The sequence below is a fragment of the Miniopterus natalensis genome, chromosome 15 (assembly GCF_054644295.1).
Source record: "Miniopterus natalensis isolate mMinNat1 chromosome 15, mMinNat1.hap1, whole genome shotgun sequence".
Taxonomy (NCBI): Eukaryota; Metazoa; Chordata; class Mammalia; order Chiroptera; family Miniopteridae; genus Miniopterus; species Miniopterus natalensis.
This window is the reverse complement of record NC_142095.1, coordinates 5,787,548-5,799,340: the sequence shown is the minus strand read 5'-3', so window position 1 is coordinate 5,799,340 and position 11,793 is coordinate 5,787,548. Positions and strand designations below refer to the sequence as shown.

At 42.1% G+C, this 11,793-nt stretch overlaps 1 protein-coding gene across 3 annotated transcripts in view; it reads left to right on the top strand.

Moving 5' to 3' along the window:
• KIF15 (kinesin family member 15) overlaps positions 1-11,793 on the top strand; it is a 49,673-nt gene that overhangs the window by 11,560 nt on the left and 26,320 nt on the right. For 2 of the 3 annotated variants that reach the window (XM_087824823.1, XM_087824822.1), the window contains exons 1-10: positions 29-164; positions 1,992-2,034; positions 2,557-2,740; positions 3,698-3,774; positions 6,948-6,985; positions 8,094-8,191; positions 9,082-9,261; positions 10,287-10,496; positions 10,799-10,924; positions 11,072-11,194. In XM_087824823.1, the coding sequence (XP_087680949.1) occupies positions 146-164; positions 1,992-2,034; positions 2,557-2,740; positions 3,698-3,774; positions 6,948-6,985; positions 8,094-8,191; positions 9,082-9,261; positions 10,287-10,496; positions 10,799-10,924; positions 11,072-11,194 (1,098 nt within the window). In that variant the 5' untranslated portion in view covers positions 29-145. Of the gene's footprint in view, positions 1-28; positions 165-1,991; positions 2,035-2,556; positions 2,741-3,697; positions 3,775-6,947; positions 6,986-8,093; positions 8,192-9,081; positions 9,262-10,286; positions 10,497-10,798; positions 10,925-11,071; positions 11,195-11,793 lie in introns of those variants that run through there. The other variant, XM_087824821.1, reaches the window with a different exon arrangement.

The following is an 11,793-nucleotide window of genomic DNA, read 5'->3' as shown; positions in this document are numbered from 1 at the left end:
GCGGCCTCGGTGTTTACGTCAACGTCCTCCCCGGGCGCCAAATTCAAATTCGCGGCCATCTTGAGCGGGCGGAATCCGAGCTCGCCGCTCGTGTGGAACTGAGGGCGTCCCCGCGTGGATCTCGGGATCCGGAGGTGAGGGCGCCATGGCGCCCGGCTCCAAAAGTAAGTGTGGAGCCCCGGCTTCGTGGCCCCGTCCCCGCCCCCAAATACTGCGGTGAAAGGGTGGCCGCCCTCGGCCTCCCGCCCGGTGCGAAAGGCGGGAGCTGAATGGCTGGAGGCGTTTGGAATCTTTGTCCCTCAGAGATTTCTCTCCCTCCATCAGCGCTTGGGGCGCACGCCGCAAGCCGGGACGGCTCCGGGTCCTCGGGCTGAGCCGGGAGCGGGGGGCGCGGCTGTCGTCGCCCGTCCCGTCCCGCCGTGTCCCTCCCGGGCTGCCCCTCTCGGGACCCGTGCCTGAGGGTCGGCCCTGGCTAGTTCCACGTTGCTCACCTTCCTGAGGGGGAGAACTTTAAATCACAGTTCAGCAGGGTCTTTATAGTCTCACAGCCCCTATTTTCTCCCCAAATAGTCGTCTGCTCATTCCTCTCCTGGAGAGGGGCGCTGTCATTCCTCCTTGGGATAAACCCTTTAATTTTCGCTGATTCCTTGGTCCCTTGCTGTTCCTGCGTGCTGCATGCCCCACCCCTTCCATCGCCCGCTCCTTTAAAAGTCCCGTTGCCTCGCGGCGACTTTGCGCCGAGCTGGTGGATCTCGGGGAAGGGTGTGAATGGCAAAGGGCAGAAGCCTATGAAGGTTGAAGAAATGGTGACCTTTCAAAGGCCTTTGAGCCTTGCAGCACCGTTAAGTGCTTCTAGCTGTCGATCGACCGTAATTCTCTTCCGATGTGTTTGTTTCATTAACCTTTTAGGTCAGTTGTAACCTTCCCCCAACACCTCCTTAGGCTCTCTTTTCCACCTAAAAGTGTTCCTTTTCCTCCACGGTGTTTAGTATTTAGAGGTTATTAGCACACAGATGAGTACATTGTTGGACCAAAATGTCCATCATGCTTCCTGTACAACCACAGTATTTGTTCAGTAAATCTGAACCCAAGCAGGAGACTTGATGCCTGGGATATAATTAGTGCAAAGTGGTATATGCATGTCTATTAAAGGGCTGGGCCCTGTCTCTATACTTCACTCTCCTAGACGTGATGGGAGCAGGGGTATTCACAGCGCCCCTTCGCGCTGGTGGCGATGTCCGTGGGGAACTCTCCCTCTCCTTTAAGTTTGTTAGCAGGGTTGAGGTTGATGTGCATGCATGCCCCTTGCGTTCTCAGCAGACCAGAGACCTGGAGCATGACGTGGGAACACGGGAGGAGAGAGCCCATGCAGTGCTCTCTGCAGCTTTTCCTTTCTTGCCCATGAAGGTTATTTCTTGTGACACCTAAAAGAGAGATGTAAAGCGGTGCACTTGGTCACCCAGAAGGACCTCCCCCTAGTGCCTAATCTCATGGTCCTAAAGGAAAATTCAGCCAGTGGCTGTGATAAAGAAAATAAAAACAGAGAGGCGGGTCATTTGTTTGAGATGGAAATATTAGTGGCAGAGCCGTGTCTTCATATCTTCTGACTCCAGGGGTAGACTGTTGCCATGTTACAAGGACATCAGGGATGACCTCGCCTATTGGACATTGAATTGGAGATGTCAAGTAGGCAATTAGGTGTGAGAGTCTGGGGCTAAGGAGTGTGGTCCTGGGAGAGGGTTTAAATCTGGAAATCATCAGTAGATGGAAGCAGTTAAAGCGATGAGACTGAATGTCAGCATCAGTGGAGTGGGTATGGATAGAACAGAGGAAGATCAAGGCCTGGGCCCTGGAGCACCCACTGTCCAGAGGTCAGGGAGCTGAGGAGACTGAGGAGGAGTGTCAGCAACTAAAGAGTAGGCTAGATAAGAATGGGATTTTTTATATTGCACTTCTAAACACCTTTAATGACTTCTTATCTTTTTTCCTAGCTGAGTTACGCAGTGTGACAAATTGTCAGTCTAACCAGCCAAGGTAAGGAAAAACCTTGTTAATGAGACCAAAATAATTAGGGATATAGTTTTCCTGAAATAACCAATTAGCATAGTAAGGGGTACTTGAAACAAGGGATGCTTGTTTCAGAATTAAGCTTAGTCCTTGGCTACCTGGAATCCTGGAAAAATCACATCTCCCCACTACCCTGCCCTCTCACCTTCCAGGCTTAAAAGATAGAATCAATACCATAATTCTCCCTTGGATGACTCATTTTGTTTTTGCTATTACGAGGGGAATTAGAGATAAGCAGTGCTTGGAGCTTCTTGGAATCAACTGCCTTTGAGTTGATTTCAAGTAAAGGCTTATGAGGATGACTATCCTGAAGCAAATCAGTAAACGGTGTGGATTGTGTGGGACTCTTAAAAGAGATAAATGTAAATGGGGTAGATCTTGGGCTTGGTTGGGGAAACTCTCAGTATAGAAACATTAGAGGCAATGTGAGCCTCAGATCCATTTTTAGGTTTCTTCAATTAACTCAGCTACTACATTTTTTGTCTTCAGTAATGAAGGTGATGCCATCAAAGTTTTTGTGCGAATTCGTCCACCTACAGAGGGTTCCGGGTCAGCTGATGGAGAGCAAAATTTATGCTTAAGTGTGCTCTCCTCTACGACTCTCCGGCTGCACTCCAACCCAGAGCCCAAGACCTTCACATTTGATCATGTTGCTGGCATGGACACCACTCAGGTAATTATCATTTTGGAAGTGTAACTTTTCCTTTTGGAACATGTAAGATTCTGTTATTTGTGAGGATTTTGTTTCCGGCCTATTTAGTTTGATAGATCTCACATAAGGAAGCTCAGACATTCCGTAAATATTTTTAATTTAATTTTATTAACTAATTTTTCTTCCTTCATTAAACTGTCAGAATGACAAGCCTTGCTTCACTCTTCCTCTCCATCCATTGATGGAGATTAGTGAAGGTGTACTTTTCAGAGCCACTTGGATGATTGATAAGCACAGTGAAACTGCCTACTTTAAGGAGAGTATCCTATTCAGCCCTGGCAGCTTTAACAAAAATATCATAGACTAGGTGGCCTAAAAAAAAAACATTGATTTTTCACAGTTCCTGGAGGTTGGGAAGTCCAAGATATTAAGGCCAGGAGATCCAGTGCCTGGTGAGGACTCACTTCCTGGCTTGTAGACACCTGCCTTCTCACTGTCCTCACTGGTGGCGAGATGGAGAGGCAGGGGAGAGAATGGGATAGTAAGGGAGAGAGGGAGACCTAATTACCTCTCAAAGGCCCATCTCCAAATACCACCACATTCGGGATTAGGGGTTCAACATATGCATTTTGGGGAGGATGCATTCAGTCCATAATAGAAAGTGATTGATTTAAGATTACTATTATGTCAATAACTGCTTTTTAAAAAGTTTTAATCACTTGAGGATATTTTTATGTTGATTTTTAGAGATCCTCCCTTACTCACCCTGACTGGAGATCAAACCAAAACCTAGGTATGTGCCCTGACTGGGAATCGAACCCGCAGCGTTTTTGGGGTTTGACTGGACTGTGCTCCAACCCACTGAGCCACATCAGCTAGGGCTAAGCACACAACTTTTATTGTTATATTTTAGAATGTAGTTTAGGAAACATTTTTATTTTTATGAAATGTTAACATACTTGGTGTTTACATTTGTAGGAGTCTGTGTTCTCAACTGTGGCCAAAGGCATTGTGGAATCTTGCATGAGCGGGTATAATGGCACCATCTTTGCATAGTAAGTTGCTGACTGCGTTGCGTATAAAGGTACACGGGTACAATGACAAGTGCTTCTCTTCATTTCCTATGGCTGATATAGCAATTACCACAAACTTAGTGGTGAAACAGCACAAATCTGTTATCTCACAGTTATGCATGTCAGAAGTCTGGCATAGTCTCCGTGAGCTAAAATAAAAGTGTCAGCAGGCTGGGTTCCTTTCTGGAAGCTTTAGAGGAGAATCCATATTCTTCACAATACAGGCCACTCACAGTACTTGGCTTACAGCTCCTTTCTCTATCTTCAAAACCAGCAACATGCAACTTCGTCTCTTCCTTAGTCACTCACCCTCTAACTAGAGATGGGACATCTTCTCTAATTTTAAGGACTTGTGTGATTAGATTGCCTCCATCTACTTGTATTATAGCAGGTTCTTAAGTAACATTTAGTTATAACTTTGATAAGATGCTGTAGGAACTTAACTCTTGTTTATATTGATTAGCCTATGGTAAAATTGGTTTTGTTATACATCAGTTTCACTTAAAGTCGCAGAACCCATTGACAACATTAGGTGATGACTTACTGAATTTGGAATTCTGTAAGGAAGATCGTCTTTTCTCTCCCACTTATTTACATATATGGTATGGATGCATGTATATTTAGCTTGGGTTATAATCCACTACTCTGGATTATATTTATCTTTTTGCTCATATTGTTCTAGATTGTCCATTGAAACTATTTGAGGTTGGTTTCTGTGTCCCACTGACATGTCACATCCTTTTGGGGTTTTTAGCACTTGCCTACTTTCTGGTGCTACAAGATGCTCCTGGCTCATCTTGTATTTTTCCTGTCCTAGGCCTAGGATCAGCCATTTTGCCAATGAGCCCTGGTTCTTTTTCCTGGAACCAAGATCTGGGCACTAGGTGTATTTGTTGCTACTGGAGTATCACTGCTTCTAGGCCTTCCCAGACAGAGCTAGGTAATACTAAGTCATGTATACAGACATATCTATAGTTGTTTCTTTACCTATCCATTTGCATCTACATTAAACTAAATAACAGTTCATACTGATGTCTCTGACTCTAACCCAAGGGTTTAGAATTCCCATGGATTCATTCTAGAAGCCAGTGAATCCATAGGGTTCATGCTAGTCTTTCTTGTGTATCTGTAACTTCCCTTGCTGACAGTGAAAGACCTGGCTCCTACCTTCTTTCATACATTTATCTATGTGTTAAACCCCAGTACACACGGAAATAGTTTCAGAATTGTTAACCTGTATCCCTATGAGAAAAAAAATGTACCGAATACAATGGTTATGTAAGGATTCTTTTATTCATTCATTTGTTCATTCATTCATTCATTCATTTAAATATATCTTTATTTATTTCAGAGAGAGGAAGGGAAAGGGAGAGAGAGAGAGAGAAACATCAGTGATGAGAGAGTTGTTATTGATCAGCTGCTTCCTGCAGGCTCCCCGCTGGGGATCGAGCCCACAACCTGGGCATGTGCCCTGAGCAGAAATCGAACCGCAATCTCCTGGATCCTAGGTCAGTGCTCAACTGCTGAGCCACCCCTGGCCGGGCTCTTTTATTTTTTTTTAAGCCATAACAATTTCTAGTCAAAAACCTCATTTCTAAAGTTGCTTAGGTCAGCTCCTTTTCTACCCAGCCCCTGCAGTGCGCTTATGTCATGCACTATGCAGTGCAGCTAGATGCATTCCATCCTGGGATCTCTGACATCTGGTTGATGTGTTTTGCTTACTTATTGAGTTTGCATATACTTTCAAGTTCACCCTTTGTAGTGAACACTTAGTAGTGTTTTGACAAATGCAGACAGTCATGTATTTACCATCCAGTACTGAAGAGAACAGTTCCCACAGTTTGTCCCTTCTGTAGTCAGCAACTTTCCCTTCCCCCAAACTCTGATATCCAGGGTATACTGATATATTTGCCATTCCCATAGCTTTGCTTTTGTAGAGTGTCATTTAAATGGAATCATACATTATGTAGCCTTTTGAATTTGGCTTTTTCTCCTTAGTAGAATGCATTTAGGTTTCATCTATGTTGCATGTATCAATAGTATATTTCTGTGGTGTTTTTGTTTTACTGAATAGTATTTTATTGTATGGATGTACCACAGTTTGTTTATCCATTTCCCTACTAAAGGATTTCTTGGTTGCTTCCAGTTTTTAGTGATTATAAGTAAAATTGCTGCAAACATTTGAATATTGGAGTGCCGATCCTGAGTTTCTAAATGTTGGCAAGCCTAAAAATATGGCTAGAGATTAAATGTTGGATTATAAGCTGGAGGTCCAGGAAGCATTGAGACAACCTTGGCAGTTAGTTATACAAGGTGAATTTTAGTATTATTTCAGATTCATTTCATAAATACAAATATAATTTGTAGTGTAATTATTTTTATTTTTTATTTTTTGTTGATCCTCACCAGAGGATATATTTTTTCCATTGATTTTTAGAGAGTGTAAGGGAGGGGGCAAGGCAGGGGCAGGGGGAGAGAGAAACAGAAACTTCGATGTGAGAGACACATCAATTGGCTCCTCCCGCACCCACCCGGATCCGGGACTGAACTTGCAACCCAGGCATGTGCCCCTACCAGGAATTGAACCCACAACCTTGCTGTGCATGGGACAATACTCCAACCAACTGAGCCATACTGGCCAGGGCTAAAATTGCTTTATTTTAAGTGAAGACATTTCAGTATCTTAAAGGCAGAATTTAGGAACGGAATGGCTGCATTATTCAGAATAGTAAAAACTAGAAACAAAAGTCCAGTTTGTTCTGGTTAAATAAGTTATGATACATTGAAGAATAGTATGCAGCTGAAAAAAAAAATGAAGTAGATCTCTACTAACTTAGGGAAATATCTGAGGTAAAATTTAGGGGAAAACAAACAGGTTGCAGAGCAGTCTTAAGAGCATCATTCCAATGTTGTAAATAAAAACTAAAGGAAAAGCCTAATGGCTTGTTTGTATAACCCAGAAGCATTTATCAGACAGTGGAGCTTAGCCCTTAGTGGTAGAAGAGGAGGGAAAGAAAATGGGTCATTCACGTTTTACCTAACGTAATTCAGGGAAAGAAAGAAAGTCAGCTCTTCGTGGGGAAAACTTGTATAGGAGTAGGCCATATTACGTAGTAAACTTCATGTGTAAATAATATGTAACATTCGTTTTACAGCGGACAGACTGGCTCAGGGAAAACATTTACTATGATGGGTAAGTAAATTAATGATTAACATTTGCTGGCTTAATCTACTCTTTCTGTGATAACAGCACCTAGCATATTTTTTGGAAAGGTATAATTTCTATACATATATGATGCTGACCTCATAAAATTAGGGGTATCTCTCAGGCTTCTGTTAGATTGCAAGTTCCATTAAAGCAAAGTCCATGTTTGCAGCTCTGTTCCCAGCTCAATGCCTATCACAAAATAGTTGCTCAATAAACAGTCTTTGAATTGGGTATACCTGTATAACAACAACCCAGATCCAGATTCCTATTCAGTAACTATCTCCACCCCATCCTCTGAAGTATGTCAGGAAACTTCTGACATCTAGCATCATTAGCTTTGCTTGTTTTGAAGTTTTACAAATGAAATTTTACAGTATGTACTCCTTTATGTCTGGCTTCTTTCTCTCAGCATCAAGTTTCAAGATTCCCTTATGTTGCATGTTCTGTTGCTGTCTGCTATTGTATCAGTATACCATAATTTTCCACTCTACTGTTGATAGACATTTGGATTATTTCCAGTTTAAACCATATGAATAATGGTACTGGGAACATTTTTTGTCATATGTGTCTTTTAAAGTAATTTCTCTTGGATATGTACCTAGTAGTGGAATTGCTGGATCATAGTATATGCATATTCAGCTTAGTAAATACTGCCAACAGTTTCCAAAGTGATACATAGAAGTTACAGTTACTCCACATCCTTGTCCACACTTGAGACTATCAGTTTTGAAAGTTTTAGGCATTCTGGAGTGTTTGTAGTATTATTTCATTGTGTGTTTATTTGCATTTGCCTGATGTCTATTAACAACTGAGCACCTTTCATATGCTTATTGGACACTTGAATAGCTTCTCTGTAAAATGCCCAGTAAAGCTTGTTCCCATTTAAAAAATTAGCTTGTCTTTTTCTTACTCATTTGTGGGGATTTTTTATGAAATAAATAAAGCCCTTTGTCTATGATATAGATTACAGATTTTTCTGTATGTTTTTCATTTCTCTTTTGACTTATGTAAATTGCCTTTCAGTGTTGTCATTTTGAAGGACTACTGTAATATGAAGAAAAATGAACAGCTATATATTTTTATATATTTTTAGGACCATCTGAATCTGATAATTTTTCTCATAACCTGAGAGGAGTAATCCCACGCAGTTTTGAATATTTATTTTCCTTAATTGATCGTGAAAAAGATAAGGTAAAACTTACTATAAAAATAAAGCAATTCTATTTTGAGAATGTAGCTAGTAGTGATGACACATGGAGGGGGTTGTACTGTACAGTGTGGAGAGGCTAGTGTGGTTTAAAAAAAACACCTGTCAATTCTTAAGATAAATTTAAGGATTCTGAGTTTTTTATTTTCTAAAAGTTTTTAGTTTTTATAAAATATGCTTCATCCATGAACCCAGATTGCTGGTTTAAAAGACTGTGATCTCCTCACTCACATGTGGTATGGCTCAATCATCCTGGGGAGTGGGCTTCCCTCTTCCATTGGCTCCCAGTTGGGCCATTCTCAAAATTGTGTTCTTTAGCTTGGTGATTTCCAGGCTTAACAGCCATTCATGTTGTATATTTTAAGGAGACTGATATGTAACATTGGTTTACCATTTATTCCTTTGCAAAAACTATCCATAACTGCAGTTAGACGTGCATATTGCATGTCAGTGAAATGTTTAGTAGTGCCATGGCATTTCTGTGGTTGAAAATTCTGTAGAGAGACTTTTAAAATAAATTATTTTGGAGCTTTTGAAGTATATAACACTTTCTTTGAGTAAAACTTTATGAGGAATTCCAGTATATAAGGCATATAAAAATGAAATTGCCCAACTGGACTGCCCAATTCCCATCTCCCTGTCCTGGTTCTCAGCACCTCTGGAAACTAGCACTCTTGGGACCAAAGTGATGCTGTTTTAAAATGTAGTGATATGTTGAAACTAGTTACCTAGGTTTTTTAAACTCTTATTTTTATGGTGTAAAGAATAAGACTAGAAAATTTACACTTGTGAAGCAAGTGAGAGATTAATGCTCTTGAAAGATAGGGATGACTGCATGAAAGTAATATATCTAAACCAGGCTTCTCTTTTACAGGCTGGTGCTGGAAAGAGCTTCCTTTGTAAGTGTTCCTTTATTGAAATCTACAACGAGCAGATCTATGACCTACTGGACTCTGCATCGGCTGGACTGTACTTAAGGGAGCACATCAAGAAGGGGGTCTTTGTTGTTGGTGCGGTGGAGCAGGTGGTGACCTCAGCGGCTGGAGCCTATCAGGTATCTGGCCTTGACTGTTTTGATCCTTAGACACCAGAGCATGCTGTGAAGTGCACCTTGATCTCGACAAAAGCAAGAATTGAGCTACTAAAAATACTTTGTAAATGCATGACAGAACGTTCACGAAAAGAGAGGAAAATGGAGTATGACAGTGTTTTACACATCTCCCCTTAGTTACAATGGAACATTGTCCCTCTTGACTTTGCACTATTTTGGTGCTATTCACTCCATTCAGGCACTCCTAAAACCATCCTGGATCACATGGGACATCTCATAGTGTCTGTATTTCTTTAGTGGTTCTTCCTGGAAGCTGCTCCTTTGAGGAGCTACCAGGATCTCTGCTCTCTAAACCAGCTGTAGATATTATGACCTTGCTACTCAAAAGATACTTCTCAGACTGTGAGTATCACCTGTTACAAATGCGGAATCTAAGGCCTTACCTCACACCTACTAAATCAGAATCTGCGTTTTAACAAGATCCCCAAGTGATTAGTATGCATATTACAGATTGAGATGTTGTGCCTCATGGGGTAGGACCCATAACCCCATTTTACAAACAGGACTGACCTTTGAAAAGGATCAGCTGGCCCCAGGCCACACAACAGAGGGTTGACCTCACGTTCATGGATTCTAAGGCATGCAGACTGAACCTTCAGGTGTCCTGTGTGCCATAGGGAATAGTGGGGGAGAACAAATGCATGGGCGCCCAAAGGAGCTGACAGGAGGGGCCTGAAGGTCGTGTTGAGGTACATCTTTCTAGCTTTCTCATTGTCTCGGGAGGGGAGGGCTTCAGAGAGATTCTGTGATTTGCATTAAGGCAAAACCAGTTCTAGATCCTGTGGTTTCTGATTCCGTCTGTTGTCTTTCCGTAATACAGGGAGGGGCGACAAGGAAAGGGACAGGGAAATACCTTGAGTACATTCCTTGGGGAACCAGGATTTTTCCTCACTACTCTACAGTTTTCCTGCAGATGCTAGTGGCTGTTGTGGCCACTTGGGGGCTGTGATGTGTCTCCGTTTTTCTAGGTGTTGTCTGGAGGATGGAGAAACAGGCGTGTGGCGTCAACGTCAATGAACAGAGAATCCTCGCGGTCCCACGCAGTCTTTACAATTACAGTAGAGTCGATGGAGGAAAGCAACGAGACCGTGAATATCCGAACCTCCTTGCTCAATCTGGTGGACTTGGCAGGATCCGAAAGGCAGAAAGACACCCATACGGAAGGGCTGAGGTTGAAGGTAAGAATGGAATTATGGTCTTCAGGTGAACCTGTGTGTGAATTCTTCTAGAAATCAGTAACAAGCTAAGTGTTTTGAGGGCTACAAAGGAATAAGAAGTTGTAAAGATATAGACATTTTTTTGTGGGGTAGGAACAGTAAACGTAGGACAAGTTTGTTAACAGCAAGAGGTATTTGAATTCATGCCAAATACTGACTTGCCTTTCCACTCAAAATTGTCAACTTGTTAGGTATATTTTAATTAAAAATACTAAAAAGAAACTAGTGCACCTAAAGTTTTGTCCTTTCCCCCGATGCCTTAGGAAGCAGGTAACATAAACCGATCATTGAGCTGCCTGGGCCAAGTGATTACTGCCCTTGTCGATGTGGGAAATGGGAAACAGAGACATGTTTGCTACAGGGACTCCAAGCTCACTTTCTTACTCCGGGTAAAGTACACCATTGGCTTCCTGGGCCCTTCTTTTGGCTGATAGTTGGATAATTTCGCAGCCTTGGTGGTAAGAGTGTACATTTTCTTTGCTTTAAAAAGATGTGGTTTCTTCCCTGAAAATGTGTACATTCACATCATTTAACAGGATTCCCTTGGAGGTAATGCTAGAACAGCCATAGTTGCAAACGTTCATCCTGGATCCAGGTGTTTTGGGGAAACCCTATCAACGCTGAATTTTGCTCAAAGGGCCAAGCTGATTAAAAATAAGGTAAAATTCTGAGTACAATGAGGTAAATTAGAAAAATACTTACACTTGCAGTATCTCACTTTTGTGATTTCCCTAATATTAACAGTAGCTTTTGTTTATTTCACAACGAAGGCTTAACTCTAAGCAAGATTTCTATTCATCTTTCCCAGTCTTCTGTGTCACTCATGTAATTTGAGACCCATATTGGGTCTTATGAAGTTATTGTTGGCCTAGTTTTTTCTTAAGGGAAGGCAAAGTGTTTCCTTTGTGACCACGTGGAGGTTGGAGACTTAATTTATGTACCTGAACCTTGCTAGCAGAGCTGGGGCGGGTAGGGATTCACCCTGAAAATAATTTGATGATGTTGACAAACCTTGTCTTTCACTTTGCCTGTAACTACAAGGATTCTCTATTTTTCTTTGTATACAAGAAGCTCCCATGTGAGAGAAAGCAGCCATAGGCAGTATGTCGGCACGTGGCCATGACTGTCCCAGTACAACTTTGCAAAGCAGGCAGCAGACTGTCTGTGTCCCTAGAGCAAGGAGCACTTTGCCAGCTCCTGGTGCAGACTGTCAAAAACCAGGGAGTCCCCCATTTGTTTTGAGGGGTTGGAGGCCCCT